This window comes from Sander lucioperca, chromosome 20, assembly GCF_008315115.2.
Source record: "Sander lucioperca isolate FBNREF2018 chromosome 20, SLUC_FBN_1.2, whole genome shotgun sequence".
Taxonomy (NCBI): Eukaryota; Metazoa; Chordata; class Actinopteri; order Perciformes; family Percidae; genus Sander; species Sander lucioperca.
Genome location: NC_050192.1, coordinates 29,668,115 through 29,693,495, shown reverse-complemented (window position 1 = coordinate 29,693,495; position 25,381 = coordinate 29,668,115). Strand labels below are relative to the sequence as shown.

Here is a 25,381-nt window from a genome sequence, read left to right as displayed (position 1 = left end):
TCTAGTAAGCTTACAGTTTTTTTCAGTCGCTAACAAGTTGTCCAAACAGTTGTCACATTTTCAAAACTCTAAACACAATTAGCACAGCATCAGTCTTTTTTGGCCATACAATTGACATATTTCATGTCTTTTTCACACAATATGCAGTCAGTGAACACATTTCCACAACGCTTACATTTTCTTAACAGACAAGCTATACCTCCCAACAAAATGATGGATTGTTTGTGTAGTATTTACGAATGTTAACACACAACATCCCACAATAGCAAAAACAATTATCCAAACCTTAGATACAGTATAAAAACATCTGCTTCTGCAATGATATTAGTTCAAAAACAACATATCTCAGCTGAAAAAAAAAAAAAGAAAAGACAATTGAAAAATTGACACACAGCTGATTTATGTTGGGTAAAGTGGGCCAACCACAGCTGATTCCAGTCTGGCTTAGACTCAGTGGCAGGGGTTATTTCTTTCAATCACTATAAAAGAAGGACTTTGAAGATCTTGCATCTTTCAACAAACCAACAGGTAAGTATTGCATTTTACATGGATTGTTTCTATTCTCACTTGACATGTCAATAAGGTCATACAGTAATGCATATGTTGAATTTCTTTTGTCCCTGTAAAGAATGCAACATCTTCCACCCTCTGGGGGAAGAAGAAAGCTCCTCAATAATGATCAAGAGCTTGCCATTGTAGAAATGGTTGTTGCAAATAATGCAATAAAACTGAGTGAAATTCAAGCTCGAATTGTGGAGGACCATGAGATATTTAACAATATCGAAAGCATCAGCCTCACAACCATTACGCGAACATTGTCTAAACACAGAGTGCGGATGAAGCAGCTCTACACTGTTCCCTTTGAGAGGAACAGTGAGAGAGTCAAGGAGCTACGACGACAATATGTCCAGGTATAGTGTATATTCAACTCTACATAGATAACCTACACAGTAATAGGTTACAGTACAGTATGATATACAATAATGACATGATATACATAAAATTTGTTTCAGAGAGTTATGGAATTGGAGGCCAACCAGGCCCCTCATGAATTCATTTACATAGATGAGGCAGGATTCAATCTGTCCAAAAGGCGTATAATTGGAAAGAGGGCCACAGTTGATGTGCCAGGACAGAGAGGGGCAAACATTACCATGTGTGCAGCAATGGCAAATGCAGGATTACTCCTTCACAAATGTCAGGTTGGACCCTATGATACCGAGCGCCTCCTCGCCTTTCTCAATGATCTCCACCAGCGCCTGGTACCAGAGCAGGATCAGGAGGGTGAAAACATGAGGACCTTTGTAATTTCCTGGGACAATGTTGCTTTCCACCATTTGCAAGCAATAACATCATGGTTTGAAGACCACCCAAGACTGGTAAGTCTCTTCCTTCCACCCTATTCACCTTTCCTCAACCCCATAGAGGAGTTCTTTTCTGCATGGAGGTGGAAGGTTTATGACCATCAGCCACATGACCAGATGTCCCTCCTTGAAGCCATGGATGCTGGATGCAGGGATATCACAGTTCATGATTGCCAAGGGTGGATCCGACATGCCAAGCGGTTTTATCCCAGGTGCATCGCCTTGGATGATTTCAGATGTGATGTTGGTGAAAACATGTGGCCTAACCCTGAAGATCGCAGGGATTAGATAGTCATTTTGTGCTTTTTTTGTTCCCCCTTTTTTATCTGGGCTTTTTGCTGGTTGTTTTTTTTTTTTACGGAATGCTCTTGTGTTTCATGGATATTTTGTTCACTGTAAGCATTACTGTAAAACATTTTCTGTTCTATTACTGTATACTGTGTTTCTACTGTACTTCCTTTAGTAAACAGTAAGGAAAAAAAAACTGATTTGCTTTTTACTGAAATGTGTTTGAATGTGAACATTATTGTACATGTGGACATACAGTTCCCAACCAAGAAATTTAGTGTAAAAGGTGGGTTGCATGTTTTGCATGCAAATACCTGAAACATAAGTCTATGCAGTTTTTATAATGTCAACAATAGCCAGTATTTTGAAACCTGGTGTACTTTGATTGACTGCATGTACCTTGTGAAGTGAAAACAAGTGTTATTCTTTGACAGAATAATTTCATTTTGAGTCAGATTTCCAGTGTTTTGGTAAAGTCAGTGTGTGCAGAGAAACATGTCTTCTGTCTTGAAATGGAGAGTTAGTATATATTTAACAAAATGTGTTTTTGAGAAGAAAATAATCCATTTGGCCAATTGTGTTTTGTAGGTGTCAATCTGTGTTAAGAATTTAGAAAAACTATCCGAAGTATGGGTAAGCGCTTGTTAGCGATTGAAAAAAAAACTAATGTTGAATCCCAGATGTACCCAGCGTCCTTGTACACTCAACAGATACAGCGGATAACTGATTCCATTTTAAATTACAGCTTTTAAATGACAGCAGGAGTTTCAGCTTCTCCCTTCTGAAAATAGGTTTTGAAACCAAATGACCTAAAACAAACTTTGTTCCAGCTGCAATAAGCTGCAAGAAAAATTGCTCAATTTGCATAAAACCTTTCTGGAGGCTGTATTTGTGTATATATTATTTATTCATTCATTGGTTTCATGAATATTTTATTTAGTTTTTACTTTTCTTCTTTTATGGTGGTCAGTTTTAAGTGTTTTTATTGGTATTTTCTAGATATTCAAGTATCTTGATTAGCACTGGAGCATTTTATTTATTGTCCCATTGTATGTTGTCTGTGATGTCTGAAACTTAAGCCCTTTCCCATTTCCCAGTTTGTGCATCCCCAATTCCTCTCCTCGATTCCTTTCCTTGTGTCTTTGGCCCGCCCACAGGAAATTTTAGTCGAGGAAGAGACTCGAGGAGAGGAGTCGAGGCAACGGGCATTTAACAAACACACTAGTTAACACTAACTTACACTTGGCACCAAGGTAAGCTAGAAGCTTACATTGTTAAAATGCTGACAGCTAAATGGTGTAAAGTGTGGCTGTATTTCACTGAAAAGGATTACAACACCGGGACGTCCAACAGTCTGCAGCTAAAGACACAGTGCAGCTGCACTATGGCCACTGCTGTTGTCAGAGAAACAACACATATGGGACTTTATGAAAACAGAACAAAAGCCTTGTGGTGCATTCAAAGTTATTGTAAAATACCCTTTTCCATCTAGTGGTTCCTTTTGTCGTTTAACAGCAATTTACTGGTGAAATAAGTTATTGTTAGATGTTTACATTTTAAATAAATCATTTTAATTTGACCATATGGCCTTAGCAATTAACAAGTTGTTCTTTAATGTCACTGACTGTAGTTTTGTGCTTCTACCTTTTTTATCTTCTCGTCTGTAACTGGTTCATGCAGGGGCAGGGTGTGTGTCTGCCACCTGCGACTGTAGTTCATGATGCATGCCCCCTACCACACGTTCTTAAGTCAGACTCTTCTTTAGTGACTCGGATTTGAACACTGGAGACTCAACACTTGACTCGGACTTGACAGTTGGTGACTCGACTACAACGCTGCTTTTCTGGTGTACATTACCACTGGTAGGTATCGGCTCTTGTGAGCCTTATTTAAAAACTGTGTGGCTGCAGCCTGGAGCTTCCTGTCTCTTGCCCTCCGGCCTGGTGCTTCTACTTTTCGAAATAAAAGCTTGCGTCTGGTCCGCTATGTCTTCTTCGTAATCTGTTGTTTTGGGTGTTTTTTAACTAAACAGTAACGGCGATCATGTGAATGAATAAAATACTTAGGAAATACCAAAAATGATGTCCGTCTATAAAATAAAAGCAGACTATAGTCCAGATCGTTAACTGCAGAATGATAATGAAGTCAGAAAATGTGAAGAGGATTAGTTTCGGTATTGGGTATCTACGTCACAGTGGACGACCCCCAGGTAAACCAGAGAAAATGCCATGCAGCTTCATTTGGATACAAGCATTGCATTTTGGAAGATAGAGGGTATTTCTGAAAAGCAGGCATAAACATGTAGAAAGCGATATTTCAATCAGTTCTGTCTGCATGCAGTCCACTCTCGACTTTACAAACAAGCTTAAAGCAGCCATATTATGCTCATTTTCAGGTTCATAATTGTATTTTAAGGTTGTACCAGAATAGGTTTACATGGTTTAATTTTCAAAAAACACCATATTTGTGTTGTACTGCACCGCTCTCTCTCACTGCTGCAGATCCTCTTTTCAGCTGGTCTCTGTTTTAGCTACAGAGTGAGACCTCTTTTCTTCTTCTTCTTCTGTACTATCTTTGATTGCACTGCACATGCCCAGTAGCTCAGATGTAGATCATGTCAGCTAGCTAGCTCCATAGACAGTAAAAGAAAGGCTGTTTCTACAACTTCGGTCAGTTACAAGGCAGGATTAGCTGGGAGACTTCTAAATGAGGGCGCACATGGAAGTAGTTCTTTTGTAGATTATGGTGAACTTGTGTGTGTTGTAGCAGTGCTTTGCTATTGAGAACGAGGTAGCATGCTAGCGTTAGCATGCTAGCGTTAGCCATAGTGCATGCTAACGCTACGAGCTAATGGTTGCGGTTAGCCTGCTCGTTTCAGCTTGTGACGTCACAAGCTGTGCAGATTTTGACCAGCTCACCCAGAGACTGAAGGCAGGACACATTCAGAAACTGTATCTCACTCTAAACAGCATGGGTGGATTTTTTTCAAAGTTTGTATGTGTGTGGAAGCACCAGAGACACAACATAACACCCCAAATTTTTCATAATATGGGCACTTTAAACAAAAGCTGTCAGTTTGTAGGCTTACTGTTTATCTTAGTTTGCCACAAATCTTGAAATTTAGACAAATTCTTGTAAACAGCTGCTGGCTAAACAAACTATCCTCTCTGCTGGGGTAAATCCATTGATGTATTATTAGGAATCAAAAACTGTATGCATAATGATTTTTCTGAAACGATTCTTTAAGTCTGGCTCCCGGAGTGTCTGCTTGGAATAATTCTGGCCCTTGGAAAAAAAAGTTGATGACCTCTGCTACAGACCAACTAAAAATCCATTCTATGTAAGCAGCCTGGAGCCTCTCGTCTCATGCCCTCCGCCTGATGCCGTCCCCAAGCTTCTACTTTTCAAAATAAGAGGTTGCGTCTGGTCCACTTTGTCTTCTTCATACTAATAATGCTAATGAATAAAATACGTTCAAATATGTCCGTCTATAAGATAAATACAGACGGTCGACAGACTAAAAATCCATTCTGTGTTCGTTATTATATTGTACTCTAGCAATCTGATAGGAAGATGTTTGAAACGTATCAAATCCTGCTCGGCGTATTCCTACCCACTGTTGTTACAGTATGTTGTATCTCTGTTATCCTTATTCCACTATATAAATACATATTACTCTGTGTTATTATTGCGTGTCTCAGCTGGCAGGATCTGTTGACTCCTGCCTGGCAGTGCTGCTCATCTTGTGTATATGTGCCAGTGCAAACAGACAAACACACACAACAGGATAAGCAATTGTGTTTGCAGCAATTTCCCGTGTTAAAACAATATTTAGTTTATTTTTATTTTTATGTTTGTTTTTTATTTAAAAAAACATTAAGAAGCAATCTTGGAAGGAGTGTAACATGTTTATTATTTTATTCTTGTGTTCGCAGATCCTCGCATCCAGATGGGAATTTGCAGTGATATCTCAGACAGCTTCAGTGTGTGTTTTCTGTAAAAGTACTTCATTATATTTATGGGCCAAGCAGCGAAGCTGTGGGACCCTATTGTTTTTGCCAGTATTATTAGAATGAGATATTATTGTAGTGTGACCACTAGATGGCTTAACAATATATATAAAAGAAAGAAAAAGATAATAAAAAAAATATTATAAAAAACGAGGTAAGAAAAACGAGTGGGGAAACAATTTATTACCATTTTTTGTAGCATTTTGGCAACAACATCAGACCACATACATCCGAACCACTACAAAAAAAAACTGTAATCAATTTCTTCATTTCCTAGGTAAGCTGTGGCCTGATGGTTTCTAGGCCTTCAACCTTAAGGCTGTCTGGATTACTATTATGTACTTTAAAAAAAAAGTGCTTAGCTATGGGCCATATATTGCTTTAAAATGAAACTAGTTTTGTATGTGATTGTCCTGCATTCAGAAACCACCTGATTGACCTTCTGCTACCGCTTCAATTTTTATTTTCAGCAAAGTGAGAGCTAAAACAGGACGGTGACCCAGCTGGGATGACAGGAAAATGAGTGTGTTTCGGTCCTACTTTGGACAGGGGAGAGGCTATGAGTGTGGATGTGTGTGTGTGTGTGTGTGTGTGTGTGTGTGTGTGTGTGTGTGTGTGTGTGTGTGTGTGTGTATGTGCGCATGTCATCTTTTGCCCTTAGCTTATAAATAGCATTCAGTTGGAGGCTGCTTCTCTTTTCAAAACAAATTAAATCAGCAGTGTCCTTACCTGCTGTCACTGCTTCCTCGGCCTATTTCACTTTCTTTGTCTCCCTCTTTTTTCACAAACACAGCAAGAAAGCTGCTCTTCTCACCATCTAGTGCTTTCAGCCTTTGGATGCAAAAGTGTGTCCCTCTTCCCTCCTCTGTTACTGCTCTGTACTACGTTTTACTATTTGTTTCCCTGACAGTGAAACTAGCCCTGTCATACATCCCCTTCCTCTGTGAGTGTGTGTCATGGGTTGTATTTCATTAGCAAGGACTACGCCACAACAATATGTCGTTTAAAGTTTGAATGAATGCTTGATTATAGAATGTTGAGAACATAGGAATGGATTCGATTGTGGGTGAGTTTGAAAAAGAGATGTCGTCTGGTTGGTTGGTCTGGGAGGATGTACTAGACACTGGGTGGAGTGAGACTCAGTGTGGAGGTTCCGTCTCAGGTTCTTTCACCCAAAAGTATTTCAGATCCCCAAAGTGTGAGAATGAATTGAACTGATTTGTGTGTGAGCTTGACGGAGGTCGTTGAGATTATTGCGAATATAAGAGCGATATGTCTGAGATTACCAGCGGTAAGTAACACGGTAACGTGGGAATGAGAGGTATTAGGACAGTGGAGGCCAGTGACTAATTTGATGAAGAAATTGATACCCACCATGTAGGTTTGGATTGTGGAGGACCGGATTTTCTGAATGGTGTTTGCGTGGGTGATGAAATTGCACACCGTCACGATGTCTAGACTGGGAAATGGTAGCTGGTATGATGAGTGATGAGTGATATGCCTTGAAGCAGTTCCAGCCTGTTAGGTATGCTGAGAGAGTGCTTTGGGCGAGGCTGTTGAGGATGGTATCTCGGGATCTGTTTGTGAGCTGTTCTATTTGTGGAGTCAGTTGAAGGTTGTGGCCGAAAACAGTGGGACTGCTGTGGGATGGAAATCGATTTCAATTCTGGGGCAATGCAAGCATCTGAATTTCTGGTGAGAGATCTGAGAAAGCGAATCAGCAATGCTGTTGTCTGTATAAGTTCAAGGTCTTCCGGTTGCGTGACGACGTCATCATAGAAAAAGGAGATGCCATTCCAAGAAGACAGGAAATGTTTCCACAGGCGCATCTCCATTTTACAAGCATCGTCCAGGACTACTCTGTCATGGAGAGAGGGAACCGCTGCAGCTTTAACCAGAAGGTGTGAAAGGAATGGTCTGGCCTGGGGAATTATGCGTATCGCATAATTGAGGTGGCCGAGGAGGGCTAGTAGCTGGCGCTTGGTGCATCTGTCTGCCAAAAGATAGTTTGAGAGAAGCAGCGTGATGCGCTGAATCTTCTCTGATGGCAGGGATGCTTGAAAGGAGATTGAATCCAAGGTGATGCCTAAGAACTCGATTGAAGTGCTAGGCCCACAGGTTTTCTCGTCAGAAAGAGGGACACCAATTTCTGCAAAAGCTTTTGTGAGGGTACGGAGCCCGAAGAGGGGGGGAGATGATTGTGGAGTGACTACAAGAAAATTGTCGAGTAGATGGACTATGTGAGGGAGTTTATGATTGTTTGTCCAGATCCATCACAGCGCTTTTGAGAGAATTGAAGATCTTGGGACTGCTCTTGCAGCCGAATGTGAGGCACACGTAAAAATAATATGCTCCTTTCCAGCAAACTCCGAAAAAATGCCAGAAGACTGGATGGATGGGTAAGACTTTGAATGCACTGGTGATGTCTGCTTTGGAAAGCCAGGCTCCGTGGCCCACCAAGCAGATGAGGGTGATGGCATGATCGCCGATAGTTGCGTATTGCATGGAGAAATCCGGCCTGGGAATGATGCTGTTTATGCTTGGGATATGCAAGCCGTGAGAGGAGGACAGATCTATTATTAGCCTCTTTTTACCGGAGTATTTCCAGGTAGCTACACCAGTTGGGCTGATACGAAACACTGAAAAAGGAGGCTTGTCAAAAGGGCCTATCATGAAACCTTCCTTTATTTCTTTGGCTAGCAATGTGTCGACGGTGCAAGGTTCCAAGAGCGCAGACTGAAGGTTACCGCTGAAATGGGAAGTGTTGGGTAGTATGTCTATGCCCAGATGGAAACCATGTGTGAAGCCATTGATAAGGAAGTTGACAAACTCTACATCTGGATGATTCTGCAAAGCGGTGGTGTGGGCATTTACCTTTGTGGGTGTGCCGAGGTGCCGTGATAGTCGTTCCCCAGGTTGCTCGGTCGGTATAGTTGGGTTACGCGGGCAGGTAACCGCGTGACCACCACCGCAAAAGGAGCAGACGTGCAAAAAGCTACAACTGGAAACAGAGCAGCCCAAGTGATTGAAGTTGTTGCACACAATCCGACCTCCCTGGTAGAGGATTAGCCTTCCCCGTTTGTCTACTCCCTTAAATAAGGGAACATTTACAGACGAGCAAATGTTTGCCGGCCTGGGGATAATGGTAGGTGGAGGTGCGGCGGATGATAAACGGTTAAATACTGAGGAGTTTCGTGAAGCAAGGGAACGTGAGAGAGATGGTGGGCTACATCTGAGAGATGTACGAGCTGTGAAGATGGGGCAGTATAACTCAGAGTCAAGGGCCCCCCAGTATGTTTCCTGATTGAACTGCTGAATTCGACCAGCTGCCTGGTTTGCAAAATGGACGTGATAGCTATAAAACCCTGTCCCTCCGAAACGTAGGGCAATATCTAGCACGATAGAGAGGTAATCGTCTAGCTCAGACCTCCGTGAGGTAAGGGATGACAGAGCTGCACTGAACCGAGGTGAGTCTCGATTTCTCTGGGTTGGCTAGTGTTGACGAGTGATGGCTGAATGAGCTGGGCTAAATCGACCTAATTACCAGAAATAATCTGCTGGCGTAAAACGGTGGAGACTGGAGAAGGCTGATAAAGTGATGCGGCTGGCTCGGTGGGAGGTGCTGCTGTGGAAGTATAGTTAGTAACATGCGTTGAAAAAACATTTGGGTGTTGGCTTCCTCGGCTTGGTTGATGTTGAACCCTCGCCTACGGCGGAGAGGAGGTCTGAAATCTCTCTGGAGTCGGAGAGGCAGGAGGGTAACCTCTTTCAAAAAGATGGTCATACAAGTCATCAACAGAATTATGGAGGTTGAGTAGAGGTTCGGAAGCCATGGTGAGTTGAGGCTTTTTACTTTTCATTTTTTGATCGTTTGATCGTGTTCTGTCTGTCCTCAAGAAGTCGGAGACAAACAGCACTGAGTGGGTTGCCGAGGAATATAAAGGCTTGTCAGGTGATTAGAGGTGTGGTTGACGCGTGGCCTTGCTCCCGAACCTAAGTTAATTCATTAACTTCATTTAATCATACAGCAACAAAATGTGAAATTATTTATTCTGAAAGGTGTTAACTGTAACCGCCCACCGCTTATATACCCACAGATGATCTTGTACCTCTATACTCCAAATAGAAAGGTTGAACTTGATGGGGAGTCTATAAACATGCAAAATAAGAAAGTGGGCAATTACAAATAAATCCTCTGTGCCACACCTGCAAGCCTAATATGTCATTTCTATGCGCAATTTGTTAAAGCTAAATAGTTTCTTTTAGTTTGATATTTAGGCTTTTTTTTAAAGACACATTTATGACATTTTATAAATACACCTATTTGTAGAGCCTGTTTGAGTAAACATGTATATCGTACAGTAGAAGAGATATTATCCCTTTTAAATGTATAACAAACAAAACAAAACATGTATTTATGAGATTCCAAATGATACCATTATTGGAAAATAAATGGTGAAGAAAACTCAGCAGACTATCCCAATGTGCTATTAACATAACGGTGTTTATTGCAAGCGTAGCATTAAAACATACAGCCAGTCTTTCTTAAAAACAGGAGGCAGCTAGATCAACTTGTGCATGTGTCATGCACCTAAGACCATTTTGGTATTGTATTGGTTTCCAAGACAAATAAGCAGCCATTTAACAGATTTATTTCTAAGATTAATTATAATCCTTAAGGTGCAGGCCAAAAAAATATTTTTCAATTATGAGGTTTTGGGCTATGTTTCTTCCATAACATGTCATCTTTCAGACTAGTGGGAAAAAAAACATCCAAAATACACATTTAGTAATACACTTTTGTTGGTGCCTGTAAATTTCTCCTAAATTCACCAAAAAATTAGCATTAGATAGTGCCTCATTTGCTAATTTAAACCTAAACATTTCAGAACGTTTGTAATACAAAAAATAATTGTCGTAATGATGTAAGCAAGGCACCGAACCCCCAACTGCTCGGGGCGCTCATCCATGTGCAGCCCCCTCACTCTAACAACTCTCCATTAGTGCATGTAGAGGTCCTCTTTGTGCATGTGTGTAACTCTAACTCTAACTGTACAGTGAAACGTGAATTTCCCCTTGCAGGATTAATAAAGGCATGTCTTTCTTCTTTTTCTAAAGAACCCAAAATCAAAAAAGTGGTTGAACAATAAACTTAACATTTAGGCATTTAGCACAATCTGGCAGAGGGATAGTGGGAGTGATTGGTAAATATACCAGGGATTAATGAGGGAATGGAGAACAGGGGAATGGATGAGCAGGTGAAGTGAATCTACTGATGGGGGGGCAGGCAGACTGGACTGACACGGTCTGAGATGACAGCAGAGTTAGAACACAACATCTAACAGGGTTTCTTCAGGTTTCACCAAGTTAAATTTAAGACTTTTGAAGACCATTATGAATTAAATTTAAGACCTATATCATGACGTCAAAAATAGAAAAGTAAATGCAGATTCACAAAATGAATTGCTTTCTTGCATGAAAGCAGTAGGCTTCAAATACCTTGTTAGTAACTGACTTAAACCAAGCCCTAAATTCAGGGTTTTTTTTCCCAAAAGGGCTATGAAATAGAATGATTTGGCTTTAAGTTGGTCAGTGTCCAGATTGCCAGGCAAAGTGATTTAGTCTGAAGGCAAAGACACAGTACATCCCAATAGAGGTGAGGGGTTATGTATTCAGCTGAATGTACAATGCAGTTAAATGTGCTTATATACCAGCTGTACATATGTTAAATTATTATTTTCCTCTTGCAGGTAACAGCCATTTGAACTAGATGGGATGGATCTAATGAGGCTCACTGTAACTGAGGGTGGTAATCAATACATCCGTGTAATTAACTGTATTCTTGATTTTGCATACAAAAATCAGCTATGAGCAAGGACACACGAGAGCCATCTTGTCGGAAGCCATGCAGCTATAAGCCAAAGTCAACTCCGCCTATACTTTGATTTGTGAACGTTATATATCAATATATCAAGTCATAACTTTATTAATATTGGTAAAATACCTTTGACAATTGCTGATAATTGAATCTGTGCACCCTTAATTCCCAACATGTGCCTCTTTTATGATCAAGGCAGCTCGTTTCTGCTTTGACAGCATTGTGAACCATAGTGGTGTACAGACCTTCACTAGCAAAAAAAGTCTTCTTTCTTTCTTTGTACAAACAAACTTCTACTTGCCTCAAAGCTTTCAAAGGACTTTCAAGCCGACGGGCCGTGTGAGCACTCAGTGACTATGTTTACAAGCTGAAGAATGGGATGCCTTGCGCGTTCGTTTAAAAGAGAGAGAGAGAGAGAGAGAGAGAGAAAGAGAGAGAGCGTGCACGAGTCACAGCCCACCTTGCTAAGTTTTACAGGCAGGGAGAACCGGGTCGGGCCCCTTTAAAAAGAGTCAAAACCGAGGCCTGCCCGGTCGGCGACAGCACGTTCATTAATCTACCGTCACAGATAGCATGGAAAACAGTTTTCATTTATTTTTTCGCGGACTCAACGCTGGCGGGCCCGTAGCCCTTTAAGCGGCCAGTTCTGACTGATCCTAACATTTCTAAAATCGTACAGTGTATGCCCAGCTTTAGTGGGAGCAGTAACATCGATAACATTTGTAATTTAAAAAAGATCAATGACTGAGACCCAAGAGAAGGCGGGTGTGAAAGAGAAAAGATGAATAAATAATCCACTGGTGTTTGTAGTGATATATCGCTTTCGGATCTTTCATCATGATGTGCATAACATATGACTAATATTACATCATGCCAGGCCCCTTCTTGTCATCTGATGCATCTTGTGGTTTGACAAAGTAAGCTTTAATGCAGAGAGACAGACAGGCTGAGCCAACCGCTCTGACGCTGCATTGTCTATGCTGACACATAGCCTAATGATATTTTTAATGAGGGCATTGAGGGAATTTGGCTTGTAAGTTCATTATACCTTTTTAATAGAATGTTTGCTTTGTTATGGAAACCTCCCCCCGCTCCATTGGGATTAGCTTTTTAAGCTAATGAGCCTAAAACAAGCGACGTTGGAAAGAACAGACAGAAATGCAGCTTGCCTGCAGCAGCCTATCGCCTCTGCCGCCAAGACAGAAATACAGCATTATTAGCTGCTGTCTCATACACACATACACTCTTATCTTCAGGTTATTGACAAAAATATGTGGCAACCCTCTTTTTGTCTGCCACACATACATGCAAACAAAATCGTGCAACAATCTTTTTTCATTCAGCTTAGAAAGTGGCAGACAGCAGCAGCAGATCTACATCATTCAGTAGGTTCAGAAAGGTCAGGAGGAGTGTGTCGCTATTGATGTGAGTGATGTAACAGCTCAGTTTTATCTCACACACAGCAGCCGTAGGTGCAAACCTTTGATGTATTGCTGAAGGTTTGATGCTGCCTGGGATCACATTTATTCCCCCAGAGATATTATTTCTCAGGAGAGCATGCCCGGTGTCTGCACTTTTGAACCAATGTCTCAATCACAGCTGGTTGCAGAGCCGGAGTGTGCGAGCGTAAGCACATTGCTGCATTTCACTAAACGCTGTGAACCTACAGGGAAGTGGCAGGGAGAAGAAGAGATAGGAGGCTGAATTCAAGGCAGTTCATCCTTGATTGTATGGAGAGGAGGGGAGTAGTATATACATGGCAGTAATGCGCGTGCACGTGTATACATGGCAGCAATGCGCGTGCACGTGTGTTTTAGTGGCACGCGCCTGTCTTTCTAGCGTTCTGATTGGTCGAACCTCCGTGCACGTCTTCCGTGCATTCTCTAGCGGCCAATTCTGGGTAGCGCATCCTTACGTTACCGGCTCGGTCGTGCCTCTAGCGGCCGATGCAGGGAGGACAGCTCACAGCCGTAATAACGTCATCGCATCCTTACGTTTGCGGAGCGAGTGTGTCTCTAGCGGCCGATTCTGGGTAGCGCATCCTTACGTTACCGGCTCGGTCGTGCCTCTAGCGGCCGATGCAGGGAGGGCAGCTCGCAGCCGTAATAACGTCATCGCATCCTTACGTTCGCGGAGCGAGTGTGTCTCTAGCGGCCGATTCTGGGTAGCGCAGCTCGTGGGGGTGTAATGACGTCGCTTACGTTGTGTGAGTCATCATCATTTACATTTGTAAAAACATCTGATAGACCAATGGCTAGCTGTTAAGAGGGGGTTTGCTATTGGTGACTTGTAAATACGCCCTACAGGGTGTGGTTTGTGGTGTTTAAAAACCCTTGTTTCAAGGCGGTCTGATCACTTTTTTATCCTCCGTTTTTAGCTAGGCTGCTAGCTAGCTTTGTTACCACGTTTTTCCCCTTAACAAAGGTTTCTGGAGATTTTGCTTTTTAATTCTTTCTGTTTGAAAGAAAAAGAGACGGCTTTTTTTTCAGCTATGTCTTTCTACGCATTTGGACAACAATCCGGATCATCTGGTGTCGAAGAAGGTGAGACAGCTATAACAGATCCCACTGCATTTGGTTTGAGCCGTGTCCATCGAAAAGAGTCATTGCGCTGCGGTGAGACTAATACTGGAGCAACATTCGGTTTGAGCCAGGCCCCCAGAAAAAAGAGATTTCGACCCGACATCTTTTCTACAAGCATGACTGACACGTGTACAGCTGATCTAGAATATTCTGGTGTCAATGGTTACAGTTATTCTATTAGCTACAGTTCCGGATATGTGACATTAGCCGTCTATACTAGTGTTGTCGTCGATTTATCTAGCAAAGCTAAAACAGCCTGTACAATGTCTGTAAAAGACTGGAGTCTTTTTCGTGAGGTTGTCTGTCCTGATCTTGACAATCCTGGCTTTCCTGAGCTAGTGTATGTGTCTCAATGGGACAACAGCAGTGGGAACGGTATCTATCGTGTGGAAGCAGACCGTTTCACCAGACCAGCAGAGGATTTTATTTTCCTTAGCGTATGCACCGAAAGGGCGAAGTTAGTTGCAGACAGAGGTCGTGAAGAATGGAAGTTAAAGCCATATCCTGTATCTAACGAGGAATACGAGAAATGGTTTAAAAATGGCTTCTATATACAATGGTGTGACTGGGAGATATTGAAGACACAGTTTGATACCATCGACTATGTTATCAGAAGAGACAAAATAAGGAATTCTTATGAGAACATAAGAAAAAGATTGATATTTGAGGACGATGCCCAACAGTCTCTGACCCTCCCCCGGACCCTCTATAGACCTAAAATCGTCACACACAAAGACTAACAAAACGGTGGGTCTAATTTGTATGTGCTATTTATTTGCCAAAATAGTTAAAATGCTTTTTATTTTTTTTGCTACTGTGATTGTAACGTGTGATTTTTTTCTTCCAGAGCCAATGGATTGGTGTGATACGTCCCCTGGAACGCCATCTGACTACCCCGGTTTATTTGCCCCCCTGACGGCAACAGGCTCACCCCATTCCCTTTCATCATCATCATCATCATCATCATCATCCCCCACTCTAATGAAAAAGACCAAGGGAAAAAAGCATTAAATCAGTCTATAGGTTGCGCTATATAAAAATAAATAAATAAAAAAAAATAAAAAAAAATAAATAAAAAAAAAGCGGCACATTATTTGCAAAATGGCTCCACCGGCCAAAAAAAAAAAGAAATCTGAACCGATAGGTGAGCGCGACGTTAGTAGTAGTAGGCAGTAGTGATGACGAGCTAGACTGGCCTTGTGAGGACGATTACACAAGAGCAGCACACAATCATCAGGAACTTTTACGATTGCGTGAGAAACAGACAAAAATATTCGAAGCGTGGGTTCGCTCTATGTCTAGCGACAGCGACAGCGATAGTGAGAGCGACAGCGGTACAATAACACAAGAACCAGATAGGCTTGTCACAACTGCGTTGTCAAATAATGGTCCTTCAAATGTATATCCAGGCAATAGGCCTTCAGAATGTTTTGCGAGTGTCCAACCGTCAAATCGTCCTTGTGCAGATGCTCAAAGCAGTCCTCAGCCATCCACCAGTACTTACCGACCCCCGTCGTTACCTTCAGAATGTTTTGCGAGTGTCCGACCGTCAAATCGTCCTTGCGCAGATGCTCAAAGCAGTCCTCAACCGTCCACCAGTACTTACAGACCCCCGTCGTTACCTTCAGAAAATCCTCAGGGGGGTGTACAGCATGGGGAGGGGCGTGTTTCTAAGGTAACATCTGAAATAGCATCCAGACAGATGCCCATTTTTAATGCTGCTGAATTTCGTCAACATGTCGACCTTCGAAATATTGATTTGACAGATATTGGTAGTGTGCCTGACAGGGTGTATAGTACCCTAACAGGTTTAATAGAGAGGGCTTTGGACAATGTAACACAGGATAGTGTTTTAAATGTTGAGTTAAGGGGTCCGGCCGTAGACGTCCCTATTCAAACGATGTTGAACTCAAGTGATGGCTATAACACAGATACATTTCTGGAGCAAGTCTCTCAAGCTATGCAAAGTAACGATAATTCGCTGACCGATGACGCATTAGAATTAATTGTGACAATAGCTCGTAATATGTCGGGTGGGAATCCTGGGCGCCGTCGAAAACTAGGAAGCGTTGGTTACGATGAAATATTGACGGTAAAAGGCAATGCTTTATACAATCCCAAGAATAACGAAGGAAATGACAATCTCTGCTTTGCTCTCTGTCTGGCCCATTATGTTAACAGCCGCTTGTCACCATGCGAAAAGATAAATTATGCAAAGCAGCTACATGGGGAATTGGGATTTGAAAATACACATAAGGTTTCGTTCTCTGATGTTGACAGATTTCAGAAACATTTGAAAATGAAAATTGTAATATTCCATCATGGTGCCGGTTGTAAAAAACCACAGATTTTCAAAACGCACGACGAACCAAATGTGAAAACAGCCTGGCTGTATTTGCATGATGAGCATTATTATCTCATTGTAAATAAAACGTCTTTTTTCGGTGCTTCATACGTCTGCGATGGTTGTTACAAAACCTACGAGAATCCCTTGGAGCACAGGTGTAGTTTGCTTTGTAATGTATGTTACTCCGCTTGTATGCCCAATCAAACTATTAAATGCCCGGACTGTAGGCGTATATGCAAATCTCAACAGTGCTTCGAAAACCATAAAAAACCCGATATGAAACACCGCATCATACCCTGCGACCGAATCAAATACTGTGAGGACTGTCACATGACATACCGGGCGGCTAAAAAAACCACACGTCTGTAGAATCCCAAAATGTCTGCATTGTAGAGTGGCTTTAGGTGCCACAACGCATGAGTGCTTTATCCAGCCCCTCAAACGCAAAGAAATTAGTGATAAGTATCTCTTTTACGATTTCGAGACACGATATCATGACGGGAGGCATGAAGCTAATTTTGTATGCGTTATGGATATGGATGGCAGGAAAAACTGCTACGAAACATCAAACTGCGTAGCATCATTCATTCAGAACTACAGACAGCCAAAATACAAAGGTTATACTTTTATAGCCCACAATGCCTCAGGTTTTGACAGTTACATAGTTTTAGAGTATCTGGTGAGCCAGAAACTCTGTCCAACTATTACTATGCGTGGTTCTAGGGTGCTACTGATGAACGATTCTACTTATGATCAACGATGGATAGACTCATTCAGTTTTATTCCAATGGCTCTATCTAAAACACCGGCAGCCATGGGGTTCTCAGATCTGCTCAAGGGTTTTTTCCCCCATGCCTTCAACACACGAGAGAATGAGAATTATATAGGGCCACATCCTCCACCAGCTCTATATGGTTATGACGCTATGACTGACGAGTCTAAGAAAACGTTCATGGATTGGTATGTTACGGTCAGCGACACCCCATTTGACTTTCGAAAAGAGCTGCGCAACTATTGCGTTAACGATGTGACGGTTTTGCTTAAAGCATGCAAAATATACAGAGAGGCCTTCCATGAGTGCACTGGCCTAGATCCGTTTGCATATGCGACATTGGCCTCCTCCTGTATGGGAGTATTTAAGACGTTGTTCATACCCAAAGATGCTGTTGCTCTGACATACGAGGGTGCTTACATTAGGCAAAACAAAACGTGTTCTGACATTTCAATACAGTGGCTAGAATATGTTGCACACAGAGGGGCACTTGACATACAGCACGCTCTGAACAGAGGTGAAAAGTCATTTGGCCCGTTCTTTGTAGATGGCTATTGTGAAGCCACAAACACATGTTATGAATTTAACGGATGCTTCTTTCATGGCTGTGATAAGTGCTATGGACAAGCAGAAATTAACCCTCTCACCAAAAAAAAGAAAACACAGGGTGAACTGCGCATAGAGTTCCATAACAGAGTGACTGCTCTAAAAAATGTGTATGGGCTAACGGTTGTTGTGATGTGGGAATGTGATTGGCGGAAGGCTGTGGCCAATAACCCAGACGTTAAGGAGTTCATGTTAACATATGAAAAGCCTGTGCGTCTCAACCCCCGAGAAGCCCTCTTTGGAGGCCGAACAAATGCTATGAAGTTGTACCACAAGGTAGAAAATGATCAAAAAATCAGATACTATGATTTTACAAGTCTGTACCCAACTGTTCAGGCCAAAAGAGATTATCCAATAGGGCACCCCCAAATAATACACAAGGATTTTGACGACATAAACACATATTTTGGTATTGTGAAATGTACGGTTGTGCCCCCCAGAGGGTTGTACCACCTCGTACTCCCCTATCACTGTAACGGTAAACTGATGTTTCCTTTATGTGCAGCGTGTGCCGTTCAGATGAATCAGACAACACATTGTGAGCATAGTGACCAAGAGCGACAGCTGTCGGGCGTGTGGGTGTCGTTTGAATTACAAAAAGCCGTACAGAAAGGGTACAGGATTGTTTCCATTGTTGAGATTTGGCATTTCCCAGAAAAAACGGACCAGCTTTTTAAAGGCTATGTGAAGACATTTCTTAAACGCAAGCAGGAGGCTTCGGGTTATCCAGGTCATATCAAAACGGAAGACGAAAAAAAAAGTACATAGATGACTATTATGTACACGAGGGCATACATCTTGATCCTGCCAAGATATGTGTCAACAAGGCAGTCAGAAACACGAATAAATTGCTTTTGAATAGCCTCTGGGGGTGGTTTGCCATGCGTTCCAACATGACGACGGCTGAACTCATAACAGAACCCGCCCGCTTCACACAGCTCATGTTCAGTGACACTTTTGATGTTCGACAGTTCTCATTTATCTCACCCGATGTAGCGATTGTACAGTGGCGATACACAGATGGTCAAGTATCCAGAGTAAATGATGTGAATGTTTTTATAGGAGCTATGACCACAGCCTATGCACGCATGGAGCTATATGATTTGTTGGATAAGCTGCAGGAGCGTATTTTATACTGTGACACTGACAGCATTGTCTTCACAAGCAGAGACGGTGAGTGGATCCCTCCTCTAGGCCCTTACCTCGGGGATCTCACGGATGAACTTAACAGCGAACAACTCTGTGGGGCTCCTACAGAGGACTATATAACAGAGTTTGTTTCGGGGGGTCCTAAATGCTATGCTTATAGGACTTCGCAAGGCCATACACAGGTTAAATGCAAGGGTGTGACCCTTAATGCCGCAAACGCCAAAGTGGTTACACATGAATCTTTAATTGGTCTTGTTCAATCCTTTGTGACCAATCAGCAACCTCCTAAGCAGCTGACCACGAATGCATTCACAATAAAACGTAACAACAAACAGTTTCATCTCAAAAACGACACACTGACACGGAAAGTACAAGTTGTTTACAACAAACGCCGCATTCTCCCCGACTATACAACTGTCCCTTATGGCTACTAGTAATAACAATAGGCCTGTTGCAGGATTTGATGGTAGACTGCAACACCCTTTCAGCATCGTTATTAGTGGTCCTTCTAATTGTGGAAAAACATATTTTGTCAAAGACATTATTGAAAACAGGGCCTCTGTTATTTCACAAAAAATAGATAACATTGTATACATCTATTCATGCTGGCAGCCCATATATGATAAAATACTTAAAACAGTCAATATAAATTTTGTGGAAGGGCTCCCCGAATCGTTCTGCGATGAAACATTGCTGCTAAGAATAATTTGCTCATTATAGATGATTTAATGAATCAAGCCTGTGATAATTTGGAAGTTCAAAAAATTTTCACGCAGTATGTCCATCACAGAAATATTAGCTGTGTATACTTAGTGCAGAATCTTTTTATTCAAGGTAAAGCGAGTCGTACAATCAATTTGAACACAAACTATATGATTCTTTTCAAAAATGCTAGAGATCAGCATCAGATAAGCTTACTGGCACGACAAATGTTTCCCGGAAATACTAAATATTTTTTAGAAGCTTTTAACGATGCCACTAGTTCAGCATACGGCTATCTGTTGATAGATTATAAATCCACAACCCCCGATATTTTAAGACTCAGAACCGCTCTGATATCCCCACAGCAGGTTGTATACATTCCAAGAAAAAAGGTGTAATAATGTCAAAACGAATGGAACGAAATTTTACAATGTTAGACATGCTACATAAGGCATCGCCCAGAGCCAGAGGTGTCATTGTGAGCAACGCTAGTCCAGACTTTATTAATGCACTGTGTGAAATTGCTTTGAATGTGTTAAGAGGTAACATACCACTGTCTAATATTCAGTACAATCTGTTAAAGAAGAAGAAGAAAGTTATTAGACTGATAGCTGATAAAAAAATCAAACATTTAAAAAAAAAAAAGACAATCAATCAAACAGGAGGGTTCCTACTGCCTCTACTGGGGGCCGCAATCCCGTTCATAGAAAGTCTTATCAACAGGAATTGAAATGGAGCACACTCAGAAAATGTTTTTGGTTCCTCAAAATCAATTAGTGGCATTACAGCAGCCTCAAACATCTGACTCCTCAAATGTATCTCTGCGACAGTCTGTACAAAGTGAATTGGATCGAGCGATGAGTGATATATTGAAACAGCCTGACATCGATGTATATGAAAAAGCTAAAAAAATATTCAAGTATTCTGCAGAGATACCTAGCCATGGTGAAACAGGGCGAACGTGAGAAAAGCGTGATTACATTATCAATGCCCCAAGTTGATTCAATGGATGATTCAAAAGATGATTCAAAAGATCAAGAAGAAGATATGTTAAAGACAGAAGTGTTGAAACATATGCCTACAAGAAACAAAAGAAATGCGGAATACATAATGGCTTCATTATCCCATCACAATGACCAGATATCATGGACCAGTCAAGGGGAAATAGTAGTTGAAAATAAGAATGTGTCAGGCAGCCACCTTTATGACCTACTGAAAAGTGTCACAACCCATAATAATGTTTCAGAACGTTCAAGACCAAAAGGCTGGACCCTATTTTTAAAAACGTTAGCTAACTTAAATGTGCTGCTATCCGTAATCCCAAACACAATGGTACGTCGTTCTATTGAGGCATTTAAAACAGGGGCACAGGTTGAAAACCAATACACAATCACCACGGACTGATTTACGCTCCCCTCGCACTCCTAGAGCAATAAGGATTGCCCCTACATTTACGCATAGCACACCTTCGGCTTTACAAGCAACTAGTACTCCTAGATCCTTTAGTATTACATCGCCCTTTACTACGACTCGTTGGGCTAGTTTTTAATCTATTTTTATATTTTCTATTATTATTACACTCATTTTATATTTTCCTTTAACATATTTTTTATTATTTTTTCTATTGAGGGGTATTTTCTTTATTCAAGGATGTGAATGTAACCTGTAACATTAAATGAATGTGTTTACATTTAATTTTATATTTTCCTTTTTTAACCTATTTTTTATTATTTTTTCTATTGAGGGGTATTTTCTTTATTCAAGGATGTGAATGTAACCTGTAACATTAAATGAATGTGTTTACATTTAATTTTATATTTTCCTTTTTTAACCTATTTTTTATTCTTTTTTCTATTGAGGGGTATTTTCTTCAAGGATGTGAAAAGACAGCGCTGAATGTAACCTGTAACATTAAATGAATGTGTTTACATTTAATTTAATATTTTCCTTTTTTAACCTATTTTTATTACTTTTTCTATTGAGGGGTATTTTCTTTATTCAAGAATGTGAAAAGACAGTGCTGAATGTAACCTGTAGCATTAAATGAATGTGTTTTAATTTTATGTGAATGCCTTTTTCTGTATGGCTCTTTAAAAAAATAAAAAACAAATAAGACATTGTAAGATTAATATATTCCGCATTCTTTATTGAAAAACATCATTACACAATACTTTTTACCTATAGGTAGCGCATGAACATTGTACACATTTAAATTTCTGATCGTGACACACATTAGGATGTTTTCTGCTAACAAAATGACTAACCATTATGTCGTTGCATACAAGATTAGTTCCATACATGTTCAATACTTTTGTATAAGGCATTTTTTTCTGAATATGACATAAAAAGAAAATGCAGTGCTGACCACAGGTTGTAGAATAATTATTTTGCACTTGGATTGCTGAATGGTACATCTCCACACAGTTTTTTAAAAGGAAATGGCTGATTTCTTGAGGAAAAAAGCTAGGCGGATGTCCAAAGCTATCAAAGAACAAACCATGCTTGTTCTTGGTAATGTAAATACCCAGCCAGTGTTCACCAGGCATGTTACTGGGTTGTGTGTTTACAACTAACATAGCAGGTAATTTACAAATGACGTTTTTTGGGAGATGATCACAAGGCAATACTCCTAAGAAATTAGTGTCTCTAGTCATTCTTTTTCTAAGCACACTAGTGAGTTCTATTGTATTCATCTTTAGTAGTGATCCAATAGAACCTGCCTTCGGTTAGATATTTCGATTACAGAATCAAAAACAGAATAGCAGATAAGGGTCACCGTCCGTGGAAGTGGGTTTCTGAAGCGTACTTCCAATCGAACGTTGCCATTCTTAATCAGTGAAACGTTTCCTGACCCCCCACCATCAGGTTCCAAATTGAAACAAAAGAGTGTATATCCAGCTCCAAAATCGGATCGTGTTATGGCCAACGAGCGGTCTTTTAAATGGCGCCCTGTTGATTCCACCATCTGATAATATTCCCGCACATATTGTCCTCTTTGAAAAAGGGGCTGAAAAGGGCGGGCAGGGTGTGGCTGACCATCTGCATAAAGACTGATTAACTCTGTATTATAGTTTCCAAAATTAAACGGATTACGGGCATATGATCCTGTATATGCTTCATTATCTACAATAGCTATGACTACGAATTTAGGTATCTGGCCTATGAATAGATTTTCTTGGTTGCAAACATGTGTGCCTGTAGGTATGGAGAATGTTTTTATGGCTACACGGTCAATAGCATACTTTGCATTAGTATGCTGTAGGGCTCGACTATGAGCTAGTCTAACAGTTGGAGCCACTGATATTTTCTTGACAAATAGACTAGCAGACATTATTTTCACTGTGAATTGAACATTTCCCGGGGTCATTAATACAAAGTCGTCTTTTGAACGGATAAATTTCAGAGACATGTCGACGCCATTTAGCAAAAGTTTTTCCTGAAAAAACAAATCGGCGTGTACAGGCGATATTAATTCCACAATATGGCTTTCAGATGTGTAGGAGCCCCATTGCTCTAGCCCCAAATTATCGCCATTGATAGAAGTCTCATCCATTTTACCAGACGTGTCCTTACAAAATAGCCCTGTGCTAAATTGTGTGTCCAATGTGTCCTTTCCATAGTTAAGCAAACATTCTATAATTCCACGATAGGGGTACGTATTTGAAGACTGGGTGATCAGTCTATCACCCAACATTATATCTACTTGCGAAAAAAGACTGCATCCAGGATAGTTTATAAAACCGACATCAGCTGCATTAGCCAACAACGTGCCATTAGGGTTTGTAATCCTTACACGTGTGTACAAGTACGAATCGTTAAGGTCTAGATAATCCTCTCCACTAGCCGAAATGAAAAATTCAATAGGCCCATGGTCTGTTAGAGCTGACATTGGAGGTATTTCTACAAATGTTGATTTTTCGATAGATGTTTGTGTGAAAGGTACCGTGAACAAGTCGAGTTCTGTTTTCACACACTCTTCGGACTGATTATGAATGTATGCCATGATTAATTCCTTAAAATTAATCTAAAATATGTCTTTTGTCAGAAACAAAGAACCGACGGTTTGGTGCTCTGCGTCTTCGGACAGCTGTCTTCTTTTTGACGATCCTTTGTTTTTTGCTTGTGTTTTTATTCTTTTTGTTCACAGGTTGGTTACGCCCACATCCTGAGGGGGTTCTTTTTAATGCTTTGCGTCTGTACACCACGAGACCTTTTCCCTGCTGTCTGGATGCAACGGCATTCCTGACATTAGTCACTACATCTCCTATAATACTACTGGCAGCTGTTTTCAGATGAGGTTTGGCTATATTAAAACCCTTTTTTAAAAGAGGGACAGCCATTCGAAAAAGATTTCTGAATACACCTCCTAGGCCCTGACCATACTGCGTACTGGATCCTATAAAGCCCTGTAACTCTCCACCGGCTTGATTCATATAATAAGCCATATACCTTCCATCATCAGCCATGTACGCTTTCCGCATCATTTTTAATGTTGTTTCACAGGTCTAAAATGTAGTTTGACAATTACTTTTCCGTATGAGAAAGGGATATGGTGATTTTGATCGTCTCGTAGATCTATTTGAATGTCAGTAATAGTGGAGCGTGACAGCGATGTGTAGTGAGGGCTGTCGTAACTCAGAGTGGGCATACGTTTGTTCTCATCAGAGATATTTATACAGCGTAATAGGGGTACATGACTATCTCCGACTAACTGGTAGTCCACAATGTCACTATAAATAAATATATTATAACGTCCCCCATGAATGTCAGCAGGGTGTGGTGCTATACATTTTAAATGGGGACCGACGTGTATTTCAAACACCGTGTCTGGAATGAACCCTAGAATTTCGGCCAAACGTCCTTTAAATACAATATGCCACCCATCACCTCCCGTGAAAAATATCTTATTAGTGATATTGTTGTGACTCATAGTTATGTGGGCTAGGATTGGGTTAGACGCACATTTCATATTATATTCTTTAACAATGCTGTCGATCGTATTATAAGATCCAACTGTTAGCCTTAGCTTGTTGATCAGTTTTGTTTTTGTGTCGAAGAATTCAACCTTGGCGTCGTTCTCTGTGAAACTATTCCAGACCCTGGGATATTGTATTTCGATAAGACCCACTTCATACGGTTGATGTAATATGAGCGGTTTTGCCAATTTTGTTCTGTACTGCCAAATCTTATTATTTGGATAAACTATTGGTGAGGCATTACTAGGCAGCGTAACAAAAAATCCGTTCTTATTCATAGCTCCGGTCCCCTTTCACTAACAAGTCACAATGACTAGTTTAAGAGACTGGCCCTCTCTTTTATCGTACATCAACTATGTCTTTTTCAGAGATCCATGAATTGAATTTCTCTGGCCATCCTAACCATTTCACAAGTACTAGATTTTTACGACCTGTTTTCTTTCTAGCCAGTACTTTCTCAATTTTAAACACTTTGTTTTTGTCTACAATTACAGCCTGTAACTCTGCTTCGTAAAAGGTGCCTGCCAATGTCTCCCCACTATTGTCTTTTAGTATATAAACAGGAGGAGTCCTGCCTATACGTTTTGATATTGTAAAAAACTCGTCTGTAAAAGATTGTTCGTAACCTTTACGAAACAAGCCTCTGTGCTTTGATATCCAAACGGTGTCCCCCGTCTGAAATTTAAACATCACCATTCCGTGGGGTT

At 41.0% G+C, this 25,381-nt stretch overlaps 1 protein-coding gene across 1 annotated transcript; it reads left to right on the top strand.

Moving 5' to 3' along the window:
* Positions 1-659: 659 nt before the first annotated feature.
* Positions 660-1,652, top strand: LOC116042094. The gene is made up of 2 exons (XM_031288226.2): positions 660-911; positions 1,014-1,652. Exons 1-2 carry the CDS (start codon positions 702-704, stop codon positions 1,650-1,652), a joined length of 849 nt encoding a protein of 282 aa, XP_031144086.1. The 5' UTR covers positions 660-701.
* The last annotated feature ends 23,729 nt before the right edge of the window (positions 1,653-25,381 follow it).